Source organism: Thalassophryne amazonica, chromosome 13 (genome assembly GCF_902500255.1).
Source record: "Thalassophryne amazonica chromosome 13, fThaAma1.1, whole genome shotgun sequence".
Classification (NCBI taxonomy): Eukaryota; Metazoa; Chordata; class Actinopteri; order Batrachoidiformes; family Batrachoididae; genus Thalassophryne; species Thalassophryne amazonica.
Genome location: NC_047115.1, coordinates 20,225,066 through 20,248,603, shown reverse-complemented (window position 1 = coordinate 20,248,603; position 23,538 = coordinate 20,225,066). Strand labels below are relative to the sequence as shown.

The 23,538-nt window shown below is 40.4% G+C and overlaps 1 protein-coding gene across 1 annotated transcript in view; it reads right to left on the bottom strand.

Moving 5' to 3' along the window:
* Positions 1-2,264: 2,264 nt before the first annotated feature.
* srbd1 (S1 RNA binding domain 1) overlaps positions 2,265-23,538 on the bottom strand; it is a 123,104-nt gene continuing 101,830 nt past the window's right edge. Inside the window, exons 20-21 of the mRNA XM_034184608.1 lie at positions 12,595-12,779; positions 2,265-2,559 (exon numbers count right to left, since the gene is read on the bottom strand). Of these exons, the coding sequence (XP_034040499.1) occupies positions 2,267-2,559; positions 12,595-12,779 (478 nt within the window). The 3' untranslated portion in view covers positions 2,265-2,266. The remainder of the gene's footprint in view (positions 2,560-12,594; positions 12,780-23,538) is intronic.

The following is a 23,538-nucleotide window of genomic DNA, read 5'->3' as shown; positions in this document are numbered from 1 at the left end:
GCTGCAGTGGGGAGCTGTGGCCTGAAGGTCTTAGGTGCCTCAAGGGACAGCAACGCTCAAACACCATTGTGGACACCGGTGATCAGGGAAGCCGTCCGACAATGAATGAGAAACTTTCTCCCTGCTTTAATGGTCTATGGATCATCATCATCATGGAATGATTTCACTGCAACTTTGAATGGAGATGCACACAATTATTATTTTTAAAACTAGCTTAATCATTGCAATTAATATACCATTCATATGTGTGTGGGATGGGGGGGGGGTAGCCAGTCCGCAGGAATAATTGTTTTAAATATATATATATATATATATATGCATATATATATGCATATATATGCATATATATATATATATATATATATATATATATATATATATATATATATATATAGTAGTGTTCAGAATAGTAGTGCTATGTGACTAAAAAGATTAATCCAGGTTTTGAGTATATTTCTTATTGTTACATGGGAAACAAGGTGCCAATAGATTCAGGAGATTCTCACAAATCCAACAAGACCAAGCATCCATGATATGCACACTCTTAAGGCTATGAAATTGGGCTATTAGTAAAACAAAGTAGAAAAGGGGGTTTTCACAATAATAGTAGCATATGCTGTTGACGCTACAAACCCAAAACTATTATGTTCAAACTGCTTTTTAGTCACATAGCACTACTATTATTCTGAACACTACTGTATATATATATATATATATATATATATATATATATATATATATATATACATACATACACACACGCGAACAGTATTTAGAGTAGCTGATTTATTATTCCGTTTCAATTTGGAAAATGTTAATATTATTTCAGTTTAATACATTCATGAATGCAGCTGCTGCAAGAAAATCAGAAAATCAAACTGGCTCCGACTTAAGGAACTTGAGGATTTGCTTCTTTTCCATTTTGTTAAAAACTGCTTTTCACCCCTTTTAAAATGGTTTTACCCCTAGGACATCAGAATAGTTTAAAATGCAGCTGAAGTTGTTTAAAAGCTTTTTTCCCCCACAATAGTTTACCTGGTTATGATTGATAGATAGATAGATTAGATACGATAGATTAGATTAGATACGATTAGATTAGATTAGATAGATAGATAGACAGACAGACAGACCTTCTGAAGTCCACTACCACTACCATACTCTTAAACATACTCTGTTGCAAACTGATTTTTACACAATTCTACAAGTAGACTTGTTATTGAACTGTTAAGATGCATTAAACAGGTCATAATCATGCCTGAACTGTATCTGAGTGTGTGTTAAACAGCTCAAAAACAAAGGCAAATTGGCATAAAATGGATTTATACTGAGTTGCTTAGACAAACTGTTGCTGACTACAGTTTAAAACCAACTGAAAGTCCATGGATTTTGAGCTGTTTTAGTCAAAATGTCTATATGTTTTCTCATAAATCATGAAGATGACTAAACATTCCCGATTGTTTATAAATAACTATTTGATTAATTCCAAAATGTAACAACCAGATTTTACTACATTTGCCCCAACAGATTGTTTCCTCTCAGGCACAGTACGGCCATACTGAATAAGTACCACTACAGGCTGGGAATCAAGAGGTGGGTCCAGAATTTTCAAGCCAACCGAATCGTATGCTTCAGATGTCATCGATGGCGCTGTATTTTACTGCCAATGTGGAGTTGCAAAAACTCACACATGACGCTATTAGACGTGATTCACAACATCAACTTCTATCTTGCAACAAGGAAAATAGCTACACTGAAGCTGAAAACCTGTGTCGAGCTACATTTTCCCCACAGAGAAAATTGATGAGGAATCAAAACAGGAATCAAAGAATTGGAGCGCTAATCAGAATCCATAATGGCATCGATAAAATGCCATCAATCCCCATCCCGAAGAACTGCTTCTGAAACAGAAAAAAAGTCAAACAACCATAAGATATTCATAAGAAGCTTTGTTTGCCTTTTGCTTTTTATTTATGCTGGGGTCACAACAAATATTTTAATTTATAAAATGGCTTTGCTTTAATTTTTTTTAGCCCAACTTTTAGGAGAAATAAAAATAAAATCATCAGTCATTATAAACTGACTTTTTTTGCAGGAACTACCAGTAAAAAGTGCATGATACTGAAAATAGCAAAGATTGGATGAATATGTGTTCATTCACAAACAAACTAAAAAACAAACAAACTTGTGACTAACATTTCTTTTCTGGTGCACATCTAGAATAATCATATTAATTTTAATCCCTCATTAGTTTGGTAGAGACTTAGTACTACTGCAAAACCCTGATCAGGTCCAGAGCAATTCGTCCCTTCCCAGGGTCCACATTCAGGACCCTGACCTCAACCCGTTCTCCAGGTCCCAGTGCCAGGCTGCGGCGGCGCTGGCTCACAGTAAACTTATCCATGGTGATGTTGCTTTTGTGGATCAGGCCTGAGCGGCCCACACCGATATCTACAAAAGCCCCAAAGAGAGCTGTGTTTTCCACCCGGCCCGTCAGCACCGCACCCACCCGAAGATCACTGATCGAGACAATGCCCCGCTTAAAGTCTGCCTGGTCAAAATCTGGGGACAGCATAGAGAGAAAAAGACAGAGTGAGAGAAAAAAAAGGATATAAGACAAAGAAACATAAAGTGGTAGATATAAGAAACAGCATCATCTATGAGAAAGGCGAGTACAAGTGCCAGATATCACAAATGCTTTGGGGAGAGAGAGAGAGAGAGAGAGAGAGAGAGAGAGAGAGAGAGAGAGAGAGAGAGAGAGAGAGAGAGAGAGAAACACAGGATGCAGGGAATTCAGGGCAGGTCAAAAACGACAAACAGATATTACTTTTCAAGCAGTAATAAGATACTTGTGTCTGCATACTTCCACATTTTTTAGTATTCTGTCCCATCCCATTTTCCATGTTGCCTGTTCATAGGAGATCTTTTTCCATTCTGTAGCATTAACACAAACAAGAAAGACTCGTGCCCCAGGAAACAGTCCAGTCCAATTATCCTCTGCACAGCACTGATTTCATGCGGTAGCTCGGCCCATCTGTTTACTCAGCTGAGCACAGGCTCAGAGGCCAAGTGTACTGTGCTGCAACCGAATAGGGCCAACCCGGGATTGAACCTTGAAGCTATGTTGCTTAATTTTTTTTAGAAGATTCAGCCAGCCCTTACCAAGTATCCAGGCTGTTTTTTGTTTTTTTTTAACCATGCCCAGTACAAGTTAGGGAATTACCACATTTAGAGGATCTTCACCTAGCTTTCTTACTTCGTAGAAAATAAACAACTGACAGATGTGATACAAAGCAATTTTTGTTCAATAGTTGAACATTCTGGCTTTGTCAAACATACCTCATAACAATTTAATAAAATTTGTTGAACTGTCAGTTTTTTTTCCAAGCTCTTGTAGAGGAAAATATTATGGAATAACTTCATCATCTACAAATACTGACACAAGTCAAAATGTTCAAATCATTCTATAGTTAAAGGAGAGCGCTTACACACCTTACGGTGCATTTACACTCTGACGATTAGCCTGGCGTTTGCCGATGGAGAGTGAAAAGTTGATTAATGTCGACCACTACCGAGGTCCGCCAGACTCCGAAGGGGGCTAATTCCACATCAGTTAGGCAACACTGATGTTTGTCATGGTCCCGTAAAAAGCATTTGTGCTAAAACGGCGACAAGAACTAACATCCGCTACTACTACGTCACCGCTGCTAGTACATAGTTACTGCTCCATTCGGCTATGTTGGCCAATGTTGGAGGCTTGACTGGACACATCACCTACTCTGGATCTCTTGGGCATGAAGGAATATGTAGAAATATAAAGAAATATGTAAAACCCGTCTCGACAACGCACCAGTAACATGTAACGCAACTACACTTTTTTCGAGTTTACATGACATCTCAACTATTGAGTCAACAATCAGCTCCACCAAGCTGAGCTACTTTTAAACAGAGAACGCCATCCATGCTCCTGCCCTCCGATGGCAAAAGCTCAACTACTGCCTATAGTAAATGGTCCGCCACCAAATAATTGAGCTCCGCCAGTACAATGCTGCCCTCCAATGAGGTGTCAACCTGCGTTGAAAACAGGAAATTTGGACCCCTGGACTGAAACCTCTCTGGCATTTCACAGAGATTTTTGAGAATCTGTTATGTCGGTCAGCATAAGCCACTACACGTCAGCATAAGCCACTACACGTCATCCTGTTGTTAAGCTCTGACGTAACACATCACGTGATAAATCAAAGACCTGCAAGTTTACAATTAAAGTTACATCTGTATGATGCTTTTAAAGATCTACAGTTTAAGTTTAGTTTGTGTTTACAGTATGCGCAAACCTCCGTCCATCGGTGTGCAACTTTGCAAAAACAATGTCGGACTCTGTAGTTTTCTCTGGGCCCCTCCCCAATCGGACCGGGAGTGACATGTTTAGCCGCATGTTCTCCTTGAATTGCTGGCTGTCTGAGTGGTGTCCAAAAAATGAGGTGGGCTTCATAGATAATTGGCAAAGCTTCTGGGGAAAACCTGGTCTTGTTAGGAGAGACGGCATCCATCCCACTTTGGATGGAGCAGCTCTCATTTCTAGAAATCTGGCCAATTTTCTTAAATCCTCCAAACCGTGACTATCCAGGGTTGGGACCAGGAAGCAGAGTTGTAGTCTTACACACCTCTCTGCAGCTTCTCTCCCCCTGCCATCCCCTCATTACCCCATCCCCGTAGAGACGGTGCCTGCTCCCAGACCACCAATAACCAGCAAAAATCTATTTAAGCATAAAAATTCAAAAAGAAAAAATAATATAGCACCTTCAACTGCACCACAGACTAAAACAGTTAAATGTGGTCTATTAAACATTAGGTCTCTCTCTTCTAAGTCCCTGTTGGTAAATGATATAATAATTGATCAACATATTGATTTATTCTGCCTAACAGAAACCTGGTTACAGCAGGATGAATATGTTAGTTTAAATGAGTCAACACCCCCGAGTCACACTAACTGTCAGAATGCTCGTAGCACGGGCCGGGGCGGAGGATTAGCAGCAATCTTCCATTCCAGCTTATTAATTAATCAAAAACCCAGACAGAGCTTTAATTCATTTGAAAGCTTGTCTCTTAGTCTTGTCCATCCAAATTGGAAGTCCCAAAAACCAGTTTTATTTGTTATTATCTATCGTCCACCTGGTCGTTACTGTGAGTTTCTCTGTGAATTTTCAGACCTTTTGTCTGACTTAGTGCTTAGCTCAGATAAGATAATTATAGTGGGCGATTTTAACATCCACACAGATGCTGAGAATGACAGCCTCAACACTGCATTTAATCTATTATTAGACTCTATTGGCTTTGCTCAAAAAGTAAATGAGTCCACCCACCACTTTAATCATATCTTAGATCTTGTTCTGACTTATGGTATGGAAATAGAAGACTTAACAGTATTCCCTGAAAACTCCCTTCTGTCTGATCATTTCTTAATAACATTTACATTTACTCTGATGGACTACCCAGCAGTGGGGAATAAGTTTCATTACACTAGAAGTCTTTCAGAAAGCGCTGTAACTAGGTTTAAGGATATGATTCCTTCTTTATGTTCTCTAATGCCATATACCAACACAGTGCAGAGTAGCTACCTAAACTCTGTAAGTGAGATAGAGTATCTCGTCAGTAGTTTTACATCCTCATTGAAGACAACTTTGGATGCTGTAGCTCCTCTGAAAAAGAGAGCTTTAAATCAGAAGTGTCTGACTCCGTGGTATAACTCACAAACTCGTAGCTTAAAGCAGATAACCCGTAAGTTGGAGAGGAAATGCCGTCTCACTAATGTAGAAGATCTTCACTTAGCCTGGAAAAAGAGTCTGTTGCTCTATAAAAAAGCCCTCCGTAAAGCTAGGACATCTTTCTACTCATCACTAATTGAAGAAAATAAGAACAACCCCAGGTTTCTTTTCAGCACTGTAGCCAGGCTGACAAAGAGTCAGAGCTCTATTGAGGTGAGTATTCCATTAACTTTAACTAGTAATGACTTCATGACTTTCTTTGCTAACAAAATTTTAACTATTAGAGAAAAAATTACTCATAACCATCCTAAAGACGTATAGTTATCTTTGGCTGCTTTCAGTGATGCCGGTATTTGGTTAGACTCTTTCTCTCCGATTGTTCTGTCTGAGTTATTTTCATTAGTTACTTCATCCAAACCATCAACATGTTTATTAGACCCCATTCCTACCAAGCTGCTCAAGGAAGCCCTACCATTATTTAATGCTTCGATCTTAAATATGATCAATCTATCTTTGTTAGTTGGCTATGTACCACAGACGTTTAAGGTGGCAGTAATTAAACCATTACTTAAAAAGCCATCACTTGACCCAGCTATCTTAGCTAATTATAGGCCAATCTCCAACCTTCCTTTTCTCTCAAAAATTCTTGAAAGGGTAGTTGTAAAACAGCTAACTGATCATCTGCAGAGGAATGGTCTATTTGAAGAGTTTCAGTCAGGTTTTAGAATTCATCATAGTACAGAAACAGCATTAGTGAAGGTTACAAATGATCTTCTTATGGCCTCGGACAGTGGACTCATCTCTGTGCTTGTTCTGTTAGACCTCAGTGCTGCTTTTGATACTGTTGACCATAAAATTTTATTACAGAGATTAGAGCATGCCATAGGTATTAAAGGCACTGCGCTGCGGTGGTTTGAATCATATTTGTCTAATAGATTACAATTTGTTCATGTAAATGGGGAATCTTCTTCACAGACTAAAGTTAATTATGGAGTTCCACAAGGTTCTGTGCTAGGACCAATTTTATTCACTTTATACATGCTTCCCTTAGGCAGTATTATTAGACGGTATTGCTTAAATTTTCATTGTTACGCAGATGATACCCAGCTTTATCTATCCATGAAGCCAGAGGACACACACCAATTAGCTAAACTGCAGGATTGTCTTACAGACATAAAGACATGGATGACCTCTAATTTCCTGCTTTTAAACTCAGATAAAACTGAAGTTATTGTACTTGGCCCCACAAATCTTAGAAACATGGTGTCTAACCAGATCCTTACTCTGGATGGCATTACCCTGACCTCTAGTAATACTGTGAGAAATCTTGGAGTCATTTTTGATCAGGATATGTCATTCAAAGCGCATATTAAACAAATATGTAGGACTGCTTTTTTGCATTTACGCAATATCTCTAAAATCAGAAAGGTCTTGTCTCAGAGTGATGCTGAAAAACTAATTCATGCATTTATTTCCTCTAGGCTGGACTATTGTAATTCATTATTATCAGGTTGTCCTAAAAGTTCCCTAAAAAGCCTTCAGTTAATTCAAAATGCTGCAGCTAGAGTACTGACGGGACTAGAAGGAGAGAGCATATCTCACCCATATTGGCCTCTCTTCATTGGCTTCCTGTTAATTCTAGAATAGAATTTAAAATTCTTCTTCTTACTTATAAGGTTTTGAATAATCAGGTCCCATCTTATCTTAGGGACCTCGTAGTACCATATCACCCCAATAGAGCGCTTCGCTCTCAGACTGCAGGCTTACTTGTAGTTCCTAGGGTTTGTAAGAGTAGAATGGGAGGCAGAGCCTTCAGCTTTCAGGCTCCTCTCCTGTGGAACCAGCTCCCAATTCAGATCAGGGAGACAGACACCCTCTCTAGTTTTAAGATTAGGCTTAAAACTTTCCTTTTTGCTAAAGCTTATAGTTAGGGCTGGATCAGGTGACCCTGAACCATCCCTTAGTTATGCTGCTATAGACGTAGACTGCTGGGGGGTTCCCATGATGCACTGTTTCTTTCTCTTTTTGCTCTGTATGCACCACTCTGCATTTAATCATTAGTGATCGATCTCTGCTCCCCTCCACAGCATGTCTTTTTCCTGGTTCTCTCCCTCAGCCCCAACCAGTCCCAGCAGAAGACTGCCCCTCCCTGAGCCTGGTTCTGCTGGAGGTTTCTTCCTGTTAAAAGGGAGTTTTTCCTTCCCACTGTAGCCAAGTGCTTGCTCACAGGGGGTCGTTTTGACCGTTGGGGTTTTACATAATTATTGTATGTTAATCGCATTCGTCTGTTTCTAAGGTAAGAACACTTAATAAAACTTTTTTCTTTTACTTTATATATTTTATTATGCACAGGTAAAACTTACATGTCTGTTTGTTTAAAAAAATTATTTATTACAATAAACAGGATATTAAAGTGCAAATTTCACTTTCCCCCCGAACGACATGAACAGGAAGCGATCGCAGCTCACAGCTCCCATTGAAAATAACGGAGAAACGACAAGCGCTTCTGGCTTTTTTTTTTTTTTTTTTTTACATAAAACAAATGCAATAACAACATCTAAAAACCCAGTTAATATATCCAGGAGAGTTTTAGGCAAATATACAAAGAGTTTTATGTTGCGATGTTAATGCTGTTGTCCATGTGCAACGGTTTAAGTGCAGCCTGATCAGAGCACCTCAGTGCAGTTCTCAATGTTAATGACAGCGCGCCTTTTTTGTTTGGACCCAGAAGTTGAAAGTCACATGATGCGTTACATCACACTTAACAACCGGATTGTGTGAATGGGCCCTTAACAAGATATTGGACTAGGCTAATTGAAAGAAAACAAAGCCCCAGTAAGAGCATTACATATCAAGTGAAACAAAGGCTTTATCCATGTGTTTAGGTGTATCCAAGCTCAAAGAGTATTACATTATTAAATTAAGGTAGGGGCTTATATTTATTGTTTCCTTCGAATTTTAAAGATAGTATTTTTAGTTATATTGAAGTCCTCTGTCAAACAGGACCTTGATTGTAATCGCTTTAGTTAAAGAATAAAAGAACATAATGTACTGTTCATGTCTGTAAAGATGCACTGTCCAACAAAATGAATCAGCCTGATGCTTCCTGCCGTTCTACAAACACACTTCTGGTGTTGCATTCATGTTTCCTAAAAAGGTAGAATAGTTATCTGCTTGCATTGTAGGAAGCAAAGAAGCTGTAGAAGTATGTAAAAAAAATAAATGCAACTTTCAAACGGTGCCTAGTGATGCGCACAGTAATGCTACATCAAAATGAGTATTGATTCAAAATCAATCAATCAATCAACTTTTTTCTTATATAGCGCCAAATCACAACAAACAGTTGCCCCAAGGCGCTCCATATTGTAAGGCAAGGCCATACAATAATTATGAAAAACCCCAACGGTCAAAACGACCCCCTATGAGCAAGCACTTGGCAACAGTGGGAAGGAAAAACTCCCTTTTAACAGGAAGAAACCTCCAGCAGAACCAGGCTCAGGGAGGGGCAGTCTTCTGCTGAGACTGGTTGGGGCTGAGGGAAAAAAACCAGGAAAAAGACATGCTGTGGAGGGGGGCAGAGATCGATCACTAATGATTAAATGCAGAGTGATGCATACGGAGCAAAAAGAGAAAGAAACAGTGCATCATGGGAACCCCCCCACAATCTACGTCTAAAGCAGCATAACCAAGGGATGGTCCAGGGTCACCCGATCCAGCCCTAACTATAAGCCTTAGCGAAAAGGAAAGTTTTAAGCCTAATCTTAAAAGTAGAGAGGGTATCTGTCTCCCTGATCTGAATTGGGAGCTGGTTCCACAGGAGAGGAGCCTGAAAGCTGAAGGCTCTGCCTCCCATTCTACTCTTACAAACCCTAGGAACTACAAGTAAGCCCGCAGTCTGAGAACGAAGCGCTCTAATGGGGTAATATGGTACTACGAGGTCCCTAAGATAAGATGGGACCTGATTATTCAAAACCTTATAAGTAAGAAGAAGAATTTTAAATTCTATTCTAGAATTAACAGGAAGCCAATGAAGAGAGGCCAACACGGGTGAGATATGCTCTCTCCTGCTAGTCCCCGTCAGTACTCTAGCTGCAGCATTCTGAACCAACTGAAGGCTTTTTAGGGAACTTTTAGGACAACCTGATAATAATGAATTACAATAGTCCAGCCTAGAGGAAATAAATGCATGAATTAGTTTTTCAGCATCACTCTGAGACAAGACATTTCTAATTTTAGAGATATTGCGCAAATGCAAAAAGGCAGTCCTACATATTTGTTTAATATGCGCTTTGAATGACATATCCTGATCAAAAATGACTCCAAGATTTCTCACAGTATTACTAGAGATCAGGGAAATGCCATCCAGAGTAACGATCTGGTTAGACACCATGCTTCTAAGATTTGTGGGGCCAAGTACAATAACTTCAGTTTTATCTGAGTTTAAAAGCAGGAAATTAGAGGTCATCCATGTCTTTATGTCTGTAAGACAATCCTGCAGTTTAGCTAATTGGTGTGTATCCTCTGGCTTCATGGATAGATAAAGCTGGGTATCATCTGCGTAACAATGAAAATTTAAGCAATACCGTCTAATAATACTGCCTAAGGGAAGCATGTATAAAGTGAATAAAATTGGTCCTAGCACAGAACCTTGTGGAACTCCATAATTAACTTTAGTCTGTGAAGAAGATTCCCCATTTACATGAACAAACGGTAATCTATTAGACAAATATGATTCAAACCACCACAGCGCAGTGCCTTTAATACCTATGACATGCTCTAATCTCTGTAATAAAATTTTATGGTCAACAGTATCAAAAGCAGCACTGAGGTCCAACAGAACAAGCACAGAGATAAGTCCACTGTCCGAAGCCATAAGAAGATCATTTGTAACCTTCACTAATGCTGTTTCTGTACTATGATGAATTCTAAAACCTGACTGAAACTCTTCAAATAGACCATTCCTCTGCAGGTGATCAGTTAGCTGTTTTACAACTACCCTCTCAAGAATCTTTGAGATAAAAGGAAGGTTGGAAATTGGCCTATAATTAGCTAAGATAGCTGGGTCAAGTGATGGCTTTTTAAGTAATGGTTTAATTACTGCCACCTTAAAGGCCTGTGGTACATAACCAACTAACAAAGATAGATTGATCATATTTAAGATTGAAGCATTAAATAATGGTAGGACTTCCTTGAGCAGCCTGGCAGGAATGGGGTCCAATAAACATGCCGATGGTTTGGACGAAGCAACCAATGAAAATAACTCAGACAGAACAACCGGAGAGAAAGAGTCTAACCAAATACCGGCATCACTGAAAGCAGCCAAAGATAACGATACATCTTTGGGATGGTTATGAGTAATTTTTTCTCTAATAGTCAAAATTTTGTTAGCAAAGAAAGTCATGAAGTCATTACTAGTTAAAGTTAATGGAATACTCAGCTCAATAGAGCTCTGACTCTTTGTCAGCCTAGCTACAGTGCTGAAAAGAAACCTGAGGTTATTCTTATTTTCTTCAATTAGTGATGAGTAGAAAGATGTCCTAGCTTTATGGAGGGCTTTTTTATAGAGCAACAAACTCTTTTTCCAGGCTAAGTGAAGATCTTCTAAATTAGTGAGACGCCATTTCCTCTCCAACTTACGGGTTATCTGCTTTAAGCTACGAGTTTGTGAGTTATACCACGGAGTCAGACACTTCTGATTTAAAGCTCTCTTTTTCAGAGGAGCTACAGCATCCAAAGTTGTCTTCAAAGAGGATGTAAAACTATTGACGAGATACTCTAACTCCCTTACAGAGTTTAGGTAGCTACTCTGCTCTGTGTTGGTATATGACATTAGAGAACATAACGAAGGAATCATATCCTTAAACCTAGTTACAGCGCTTTCTGAAAGACTTCTAGTGTAATGAAACTTATTCCCCACTGCAGGGTAGTCCATCAGGGTAAATGTAAATGTTATTAAAAAATGATCAGACAGAAGGGAGTTTTCAGGGAATACTGTTAAGTCTTCTATTTCCATACCATAAGTCAGAACAAGATCTAAGATATGATTAAAGTGGTGGGTGGACTCATTTACTTTTTGAGCAAAGCCGATAGAGTCTAATAATAGATTAAATGCAGTGTTGAGGCTGTCATTCTCAGCATCTGTGTGGATATTAAAATCGCCCACTATAATTATCTTATCTGAGCTAAGCACTAAGTCAGACAAAAGGTCTGAAAATTCACAGAGAAACTCACAGTAACGACCAGGTGGACGATAGATAATAACAAATAAAACTGGTTTTTGGGACTTCCAATTTGGATGGACAAGACTAAGAGACAAGCTTTCAAATGAATTAAAGCTCTGTCTAGGTTTTTGATTAATTAATAAGCTGGAATGGAAGATTGCTGCTAATCCTCCGCCACGGCCCGTGCTACGAGCATTCTGACAGTTAGTGTGACTCGGGGGTGTTGACTCATTTAAACTAACATATTCATCCTGCTGTAACCAGGTTTCTGTTAGGCAGAATAAATCAATACGTTGATCAATTATTATATCATTTACCAACAGGGACTTAGAAGAGAGAGACCTAATGTTTAATAGACCACATTTAACTGTTTTAGTCTGTGGTGCAATTGAAGGTGCTATATTATTTTTTCTATGATAACAGAGTTCATTGTCCTGTTTTTTTATGATGAAATACAAGAATCGTGTTTGTCACAGTCAGTTTTTAACAAAAAAAAAAAAAAAGAATATGAATAAGATGTCTATATTTTTATGTATTTGGCTTTATCTGTGTGGAAAACAATGATTAGACATTAAGCCTTCAGCGTGCTTGTGATTGGGAGGAAGTCTTACTTTGACGTATGTCAAAGCCAGGTGGCTGTGTGAGCCCGTCTATGACGAGCTTGACCGTCTCTGAGGTGGTGTTCATGGTCCTTGCCAGTTCCTCAACACTGCTGACCCTGAGCTTGTTGTCCACGCAGTTTCGCAGTTCCGCGCTCCCAATCTGGTCTGCCCGGCCGCCAATCAGAGACAGAAAGCTGTATAGGAGGAAGAATGTTAAAATATGCATGAGATAGTGAACAAGGTGAACGTGAATTGTATATGTTTTGCAAAATGGTCATGGTTGAGCTATTGGACATACCCTATGGTTTATGGTAGGGTGGGAAGAATGAAGGCTCCAGTGCACTACTGGTCAACGTTTAACATGACGTTTGTGTCAGTTACTGGGGTCTCAAGAAACTAGAGATTTGTGAACAAATAATACACCACATTCTGCCATACTCTCTTTGTGATGAAATTAACTAGTAAACCGATGCACTTAAAAGGCCAACAAGTCTGATTATATATGTAATTATTTTGTCCAATAAAACCAATATTCCTCATGAAAACATCAGACAGGAATTATCTTCCTTGCTGCACATCTTCACGTGGTGTGACGTTTCAATGAAATACACCAACTTTTTTTTTTAAGCAGGAGTTGCATTTATGATGTCAAAATCTCACTGAATGATTTATGCTTTGTTTTCTGTCCGAGGACAAGCTACTGATGACAACGCAAACCTTCGGCGAAGAGGAACTTCCCTGGATTGGAATTTCTCTGCTGACTGGTGCATGTGAGATCTCCATGGAAACTGTAGGAATCTGGAGCATGAAAAGGAATTAAAACTATAGGGCATTTAAAATTTCACAAAACTGAGAAAATTTAGTTTCTACCAAAATTTAAACATTACAACGTAGGTTTAATTTTGTAGCTTGTTGCAAAATTACAGCTCATTTTAATAAAGAGGGCATATTTATCTGGGGGGAATTGTCTTTTCCTTCATCGTCGTCGTGCAGACTAACTACAGGAGGAAGTGCGTGTTGGCATGCATGAGATTTTGAGATTACCTGCGACCCATCTTACATGAACATCCATAAGATTTCTTGAAAAACACTTCCAAATCTACCAAATGTTGGTCATAGCATCTGATCCCTCAAATTTCTACCCTTCAGGGGTTGAAATTCGAAATTGTTTCCAGACGGCATGAATTTTGATCATATTGCAATATCATATTACGAATCCCATATCTAAATGTTAAGGAATAAAATTGTAATGGTGCCAAAGAAAATTCTTTTTATAACTTAAACCTTAAAAACCTCAGTGGCACTATACCTTTAAGGAAGAACGATGTGGACAAAAACTGGAGAACGCTCCCTTCAATGACTTATCTGGCATCTATCACCGATTTCCCAGTGGGAGTCTATTTATGGAGACTCTGCTCTTCACGGTTTGAATGTCCATTGAGCCATACATTATTGTGACCACCGGAGTCGCAATAATGCATGGCTGCTTAACTGCAACATTTCTGTCTCTGCAGGTTGACTGCATGATAATTCATTGTTGAATTTTGTTTTATATATTTTGCTGTTGCTAGCAGATGGCCCACTGCTATGTCTGGTTTGCTTGAAGTTTCTTCCAGGGAGGTTTTCTTTACCACTGCTGCCAATGTGCTTGCCCTGCAGGAGGGCAATGTTAATTAGACCTTACATGTGAGAAGTGCCTTGGGATAACCTATATGTGGTGATTTAGCATTGTATCAATAAACTTAAGTGAAAATCATAAATGAATCAAAATACAAAAATCCAATTATCTCCCCTTGAAGACCTCAAACCAGAATTATTTTCCTCGATGCACATCTGCAAATGGTGTGCTACTATTGAGTAAAGTTTCACTGAAATCCACTAATGGTTTAGAAGGAGTTGAACTTGTCAGCCTCTTGAAGAGACAGACAGACGGATAGGCTGATTCTTATATACTCCCTTATATGAAAGTAGAGATTCAGATGGGTGGCAGAGAAAGAGCGCAGGCTAAAATGTAAAAAAAAAAAAAAAAAAAAAAATGTAAGACCTGAAAGAAATGTGGAAATATTGGAAAGCTGCGAGTTTAATTACACACCAAGTCTTGAGGCATGGACATGGAGTTTTCTGTTCTTAAAATATACACACAAATGCAAACACAGTTCTTTTACGTCCTGCTAAATCGGATAAATCCACAGCGGGCTGTTAACGCCCTGACACCCAGTCTCATGAAACGGCCTCCATTTAACCAGCGCTGAACTGTACTCATCTGTCAACCGGTTGGAAAAAGACGCCTTCCATCATTTTATTCATGCAGGATGTCCCACCTCCAAAATGTCTAGACATTCAGTCGTGTTACACCATTTAAATTTCACCGAGCCTGAGAATTTAATCCAAACTAATTAACTAGTCTACATTCTCGACAAGCCAAAGCAGAAAAGGGAGCTGTGGAAAATATGATTTTAGTGTACGCGCGCGTGTTTGTACTATGTATATATTATTTACAGGCGGCACTTTCCACAGTGGCGACAGATGCGAATGCGCCGTCTCCATGCATTTGTGAACCAGCTGGGTACCGTCCATGATGGATGTCGCTCAATGGCAGCCTGACGCCAAATAGACTCCGCAGCTGTGCCCCCCCACCCCACCCCTTCAACCCACCCACCTTCCCCTTCCATGATGGACAGAACAGGTGGACACACATAAAGATGATTCACACACAATGTTGTATAGAAATGCGTATTTGGCAGTAGCAGGAACAGTACGGATGTAACTGAACACGGCTTGTGTACAAACTATGTGTGAGACAGCTGTAAGTGGGGCGGCCCCCTGCCAGCAATGTCACTGTCTGCCGTCCAAAAGAGGGAGACAAGCGGAATCAATCCCTCAACACCAGCAAGCCAGACCTCTGCAAAATAGTAGTTGAGCATGTGCCAAAATTGGCTCGGTGGTGAAGAAACAGCACCTCTGGACCACAAGGGATGCCAGTGTAAGACTACAACTTTCTTTCCTGTGTCTAGCACTCTTGGCTTTCCTAACTGGAATTGCTTAACAGGACACAGAATACAAAATCCTTCTTGCCTAATGACTGTCCAGTCTTTTTTAAATATCTCAATATATAGTGTGTGTGCACATATATACACACAGCTATTGCTGTACATCACAGCCTTTCTACAGCCTAAAAAAGGTTTTTTAAAAAAGGGCAGTAAGCTTTTGCATGGCTATTCGGCATTCAGTGGGCTTAGTGTTGGCTTGACTAGGTAAGTGAGGTAAGTGAGGAGATGTGAGGAATGTTTGTGTTGTTCTCATACTGTAGTAGGAAGTTAAAAAAAAAAAGCCAACCAACTATGTTGGCAACTTAACGAGGTTACCACATTAGGATTTGGGTAAATACAATATTGGCAGTTCTGCTTTCAAAATTTAGTGATGGAACGTTTACAATTAATATAAGCCAATTATTGATGGTTGTGTGAGGGTATGTGGGGGGTTGATTGCTTAGAGTAGAGATATGGGGAAAAAAAAGGCAGCTCAGCTGACAACAACTGTGGCTGCCGGGGATAATACTTGAAATAAGCAATACTCATAAACACTTTGAATCATAAATACATTTTTTTTAAAGGAGATGCCATTGTCTTCTTCAGGGAGGTGGTGGCGTAATGGTTTGCTCATGATTTAAGAGGTTTTATTTTGCCATCTGATGGTTAATATTCACATTATTCCCTTTGATCGGTTTGGGTGTAGAGTAAAATTGAAACGTGCCAGGTTTCATTAACCTCAGGTGATTTTTTGGACTTTCTGTAATTTATTATTAAATAATGCTGAATTTATGTGGAAATGATTGTTGTACAGAAGCTTCAGAGATCTGTCACTGAGATAGATGATGAATGGAGTAAAGTTTTAAGCAGAAAAGGGGCGATAATCGGTTAACACCGTTGTGTTAGACTGACTTCTGCATCAGAGAGGAGGGCTGTCAATCAAACCACGCTCTCCAGAGACGACCAATCATAGCAGAGCCAGTGCCGACCTGGTTCGCTCCCCCATTGTGCCAAAAACCAACCCCCATAGTGCCATAAATTACCTTTTCCCTCACTTGAGGAGCAGTTTACTCGTGCACCCAGAGATAATTTGCACGTGCGCAGTTAATATCTATGTGTGTGAAATAATATAATATATACGAATGCATTTTTACATGAATGTGGTTTTGGCACTGATCTGACACCATACAATATACAGCAATCAGTACTGCAGTCTCTTTACTTGTAGATATTCATCAAGAACAAATCATCAAATGGAACCCAAACCTATGATTTCTCAGCTCATACAAATGCAACCTAAACAGCAGAAGGGTCAGAGTTCAAGACAGTGCAAACCTACCTGCTGTGACCCAACTGTAGAGACACCATGTTCAACCTCTGACTGAATATAAAATGAGATTAAAGTAGCAAAGCCCTGCGATAGACTGGAGTCCTGTCTAAGGTGTGCGCCCTATGACTGCTGGGATAGGCTCCAGCCCCCTCGTGACCCTCAGTTAGAGTAAGCAAGTCTAGAAAATGGATTAAAGTAGCAAAGACAGAACACTTGTGTTAATTTATGAGCAGCCAACAATCTGGCTCTGGATCGCAGGGTGGTGATGGTGGGTGGTGGGTTCTACATTCAGGTGTGTGTGTGTGTGTGTGTGTGGTTGTGTGTGTTTTTCATCTCATTTTTCCCAAAGAGGTGTTAGTATTTAAGGGGACCACCAGGACAGAGGCGTCAACTACGACGGGGGGGGGGGGGGGGGGGGGGGGGGGGGTGTCACACTACCATAATTGCTGCCAATAATCCGTATGTGTATGTTTAGATGGGTGAGATTTTAGATTTAAAGCAAGCATACAGCAAAAATCTCCAGGAAAACATTCAGTGAGTGGAGCCACCAGACGCAATGGACCTTTCTGTCTCCACAATTCACTGCACTTCATTAATATTTTAAAGTGAAATATTCCTCATCAAGTGGAGCTGATACAAATGAATGCAGATGTTCTTTAAGGACAGGTTGCTCATCACATATATTGTACATTCAGGACAATCTCTTTTATGAGTATAAAATGCACCTGCACATTTATTCAATTAAGTCTCTTTATTTGCTGTGTGTACACACGCGCGTGTGTGTCTGTGTGTGAGTTGTGATATGGTTATAAAAAGAGGATGGTGTGTGGGCTGCGAGCTGTAGTGTGGGATACAGTTTCTCTAATGCGATGAACATGATATTCTATATAAACCCTAAACACAATGAAGCAGCATTCTTTCACTGTCCTCTTTCCATTCCCCTCCTCCCTCTATAACTCTTCATCCTCATCTGCTGTGGATGACCATATATTTACTGGAAACAACAGAAATCTGTGGCACTAGCAGATGCCACAAACAGTGTAGGGTTTGTTAATAATGCATCCATTTACCAAGACAAAATGCTGCAGGAGCGTCGATATCTGCAGACAATCGCTACAGCTCCTTTAACTGTTAAACACTGAAAGTCACAGAACAATCAATTTGTCAAGCTGCCATCATGTTAAAAGATTTTTTTTTTCATTGTGACAATCTCAAAATCCCCCCACCTTTTTTTTGACAGTTCATCACATGCACAAAATGTAAATTTGGTTAACTCAGCCACATGGGGTGTGCAGCCAGTACATTCTGAGTGCTGATCCCAAGCCCGGATAAATGAGGAGGGTTGCGTCAGGAAGGGCATCCGGCCTAAAACAAGCCAACCCAACTATGCAGACTCAGAATCGAATTCCCATACCGGATCGGTTGCGGCCCGGGTTAACAACGTCCGCCACCGGTGCTATTGCCCAACAGGGTGCCGGTGGAAATTGGGCTACTGCTGGGCGAAGACGACGACGAAGAAGAGGAGGAAAACGTTGCCACGAACAGCGGGAGAAGAAGAAAACTAGAAGGGTGGAAATGAGAGTGGGGACTTTGAATGTTGGTAGTATGACTGGTAAAGGGAGAGAGCTGGCTGATATGATGGAGAGGAGAAAGGTAGACATATTGTGTGTGCAAGAGACCAAGTGGAAGGGAAGTAAGAGCAGGAGCATCGGCGGTGGGTACAAGTTGTTGTACCATGGTGAGGACAGAAAGAGAAATGGTGTTGGGGTCATTTTAAAGGAAGAGTATGTTAAAAGTGTGTTGGAGGTTAAGCGAGTGTCTGACAGGGTGATGAGTGTGAAGTTGGAAACTGAAGGGGTGATGATGAATATCATCAGTGCATATGCCCCACAGGTAGGTTGTGAGATGAAGGAGAAAGAAGATTTCTGGAGTGTGTTAGATGAGGTGGTGGAGAGTGTGCCCAAGCATGAAAGAGTGGTGATAGGAGCAGACTTCAATGGGCATGTTGGTGAAGGGAACAGAGGTGATGAGGAAGTAATGGGTAGATATGGTATCAAGGATAGGAATGGGGAAGGACAGATGGTAGTTGATTTTGCAAAAAGGATGGAAATGGCTGTGGTGAATACCTACTTTAAGAAAAGGGAGGAGCACAGGGTAACATATAAAAGTGGAGGAAGGTGCACACAGGTGGACTACATTCTTTATAGGAGATGCAAGCTAAAAGAAATCACAGACTGTAAAGTGGTAGCAGGAGAGAGTGTCACTAGACAGCATAGGATGGTTGTTTGTAGGATGACTTTAGAGGTAAAGAAGAAGAGAGTGAGAGCTCAACAAAGGATCAGATGGTGGAAGCTGAAGGAGGAAGACTGGTGTGTGAAATTTAGCGAGCAGGTGAGAGAAGCACTAGTTGGAGGGGAAGCAATTTTGGACAATTGAAAGAGTACTGCAGATGTGGTGAGGGAGACAGCTAGGGCAGTACTGGGTATGACATCTGGACAGTGGAAGGAAGACAAGGAGACTTGGTGGTGGAATGAAGAGGTCCAGGAAAGCATAAGGAGAAAGAGGTTGGCGAAAAAGCTTTGGGATAGTCGGAGAGATGAAGAAAGTAGACAGGAGTACAAGGAGATGCGGCGTAAGGCGAGAAGAGAAGTGGCAAAAGCAAAGGAAAAGGCATATTGCGAGCTGTACAAGAAGTTGAATAGTAAGGAAGGAGAAAAGGACTTGTACTGATAGGCCAGACAAAGGGACAGAGCTGGAAAGGATGTGCAGCAGGTTAGGGTGGTACACATGGTAATGTGCTGACAAGTGAGGAGTGTGTGCTGAGAAGGTGGAGGGAATATTTCAAAGAGTTGATGAATAAAGAAAATGAGCGAGAGAAAAGGCTGGATGATGTGGTGAGAGTAAATCAGGAAGTAAAAGAGATTAGCAAGGAAGAAGTGAGGGCTGCTATGAAGAGGATGAAGAGTGGAAAGGCAGTTGGTCCAGATGACATTCCAATGGAGGCATGGAAATGTCTAGGAGAGATGGCAGTAGAGTTTCTAACCAGATTGTTTAATAAAATCTTGGAAAGTGAGAGGATGCCTGAGGAGTGGAGACGAAGTGTGCTGGTTCCTATTTTCAAGAACAAGGGTGATGTGCAGAGCTGCAGTAACTACAGAGGCATAAAGCTGATCAGCCACAGCATGAAGTTATGGGAAAGAGTAGTAGAAGCTAGGCTTAGAAAACAGGTGAAGATCTGTGAGCAGCAATATGGTTTCATGCCGAGAAAGAGCACTACAGATGCAATGTTTGCTCTGAGAATACTGTTGGAAAAGTACAGAGAAGGACAGAAAGAGTTACATTGTGTGTTTGTGGACTTAGAAAAAGCTTATGATAGGGTGCCAAGAGAAGAGTTGTGGCATTGTATGAGGACGTCTGGAGTGGCAGAGAAGTATGTTAGGGTAGTACAGGACATGTACAAGAATAGTGTGACAGCGGTGAGATGCGCAGTCGGAATGACAGACGCATTCAAGGTGGAGGTGGGATTACACCAAGGATCAGCTCTGAGTCCTTTCTTGTTTGCAGTGGTGATGGACAGGTTGACAGATGAGATCAGACAGGAGTCCCCATGGACTATGATGTTTACAGATGACATTGTGATCTGTAGTGAGAGTAGAGAGCAAGTTGAGTCTAGTCTGGAGAAGTGGAGATATGCTTTGGAGAGAAGGGGAATGAAAGTCAGTAGAAGCAAGACTGAGTACATGTGTGTGAATGAGAGGGAGCCCAGTGGAATAGTGCAGTTACAAGGAGTAGAAGTGGTGAAAGTAGATGAGTTTAAATATTTGGGGTCAACTGTTCAAAGTAATGGAGAGTGTGGTAGAGAGGTGAAGAAGAGAGTGCAGGCAGGGTGGAGTGGGTGGAGAAAGGTGGCAGGAGTGATTTGTGACTGAAGAATATCAGCAAGAGTGAAGGGGAAAGTATACAAAACAGTAGTGAGACCAGCTATGTTGTATGGTTTAGAGACAGTGGCACTAACAAAAAGACAGGAGGCAGAGCTGGAGGTGGCAGAGCTGAAGATGTTGAGATTCTCTTTGGGAGTGACAAGAATGGACAAGATTAGGAATGAACATATCAGAGGGACAGCTCAGGTGGGACGGTTTGGAGACAAAGTCAGAGAGGCGAGATTGAGATGGTTTGGACATGTGCAGAGGAGGGACCCAGGGTATATAGGGAGAAGGATGCTGAGGATGGAGCCACCAGGCAGGAGGAGAAGAGGGAGACCAAAGAGGAGGTTCATGGATGTGCTGAGAGAGGACATGCAGGTGGTTGGTGTGACAGAGGAAGATACAGAGGACAGGGTGAGATGGAAACGATTGATCTGCTGTGGCGACCCCTAACGGGAACAGCCGAAAGACAAAGAAGAAGAAGAAGAAGAAGGTAAAGTGCGACGGTTGCAGTCTTTGTTCATGTGGAAGAACGTGGTCCAACAACAGGAAAAAAAAAGTAATTAATCCTACCTATTTTCGGTCCAATTATAGGAGTCCAAAATGAAATAAATAGAAAGGGTGTCATTTATATATATATATATATATATATATATATATATATATATATATATATATATATATATATATATATATATATATATATATATATATAGTCCAACTGATTAGCCCTCAATCAAATATCATATTCCTCGTTACAATTCCAAACAGTTTTGTGTGTCCTGTTAAATCTGACATTTGATTTTAAAGACCCACAGAAACGGCAAATTGCACAAAGTAAATCTTCAGGCACATTTATCGGTGAACAAAAGCATCACTCTGACAAAGCCATCATTTTAACTCAAGACTTAACATGTACAAAAGTAGATAAGTAAAACATAACATGCTACAATATGCACGCACGTGTGCACACAGTTGTTTACTTAGACATGTCTGAATAACAATGACTGACATGTAAGAGGGTCCCATTAGAACAGCAGCTTTTGGGAACCTCACTGAGTTGCAAAAACAAACACCACTGAGAGAGAAAAACAGAAAGTGAAAGAGGAGAGACGGACTGATGGATATGAGAGAGAGAGAGAGAGAGAGAGAGAGAGAGAGAGAGAGAGAGAGAGAGAGAGAACCTGTGTTTCAGAGGAAGGCAAAATTGGATGACCAAAAAAGAAAAAAAAAAAGATTAGCTTCAGAAGAGCGAATGGAGGTGTAACTACAAACAGAGAAAGAAAATCAGTTACTTAATTTAACAAGAAAGAAAAACAAATGGGCAAACAGAAGAATGTAGTATTACGAAAAGGGATGTCCTGATCAAGCTATTTTTTTTAATCCCTGTCAAGAGTAATTTAATACTATCTACTAATACAAATTCCAAATCAGATTTTATTAGTATTTAGACATGACACTTGCACAGAGAACAATGCAAGTACATTAAAGACTATATTTTCTATATGTATATCTTTCTGACTTCGGGCACGTACAGTACCTGACAGCAGGAGGAAAGCACTGACAAGAACATGAGAAAAAAAAAAGTACATTCACATGGAAGGTGCCAACTGACTGATGGTAAGAAGTGGACCACATGCACCATCCATCAAAAAGAGACTTGGTGACAGAGCAGAACATAAATATCCTCTTACAACATGCACTGACAGAGCAGTGGCTGATAGCTCAGTCTGCAACGAGTCTATGAAATGGAGTGAGCACTGATCTGTGAGACACGTCTTGAATATATCTGACACTGATCAGTCAAAAAACAAAATTAAATTAAAAAATAGCGTCTTGATCGGGGCCGATTCTGATCACTGTGATTAGATTGGGCCATCCTTAAATGCAGCAATGTGTACATTTTTGAGGATACAGACAAAAAAACAAACAATACAGGGCATGTGAAATGTCATGTAGTTTAAGGCAATGTGGTGCAGAGTTGTTACACAAACTGAAAACATAATTTCATAAAATCTGAAAATATTAATTTTGATTTATTTTCACACATGCCACCTCCCCCCCAGACACACACACACACACACACACACTGAGCCCATTAGAGTAGCAACAACATAAGAGGAGCAATGCTTAAAACCACTATAGTGTCAGAATGTATGTAGACTAAACACAGTTGAGTGACTGCAGCTGTAGCAGAAAGGACCGTCTCTCCCTCAATAACACACACACACACACACACACACACACACACACACACACACACACACACACACACACACACACACACACACACACACACACACACACACACACACACACACACACACACACACACACACACACACACACACACACACAACGTGTGCAAGCACAGGACATATTACACAAGTTGTGGGCAGATGTTCAATGTGTTTTTGATATCAGCATCGGCAGTGCTAACAATCATTTCTCACACAAGGACACCCACACTTAGACACATACAGAGTCAATGCCTCCTCTCTTGTATCCCATGTCTGTGTAAATCAAATCAGAATCCCCCAACACGATAACCAGCTCCATATGAGACGGTGTCAAAATCAACTCCATCTTAGCCTGAACATGCTTTTGCCAGTGGGATAGATAGGCTGCTGTACGTGTGTGTGTGTGTGTGTTCAGGGTGGATAAACAAACC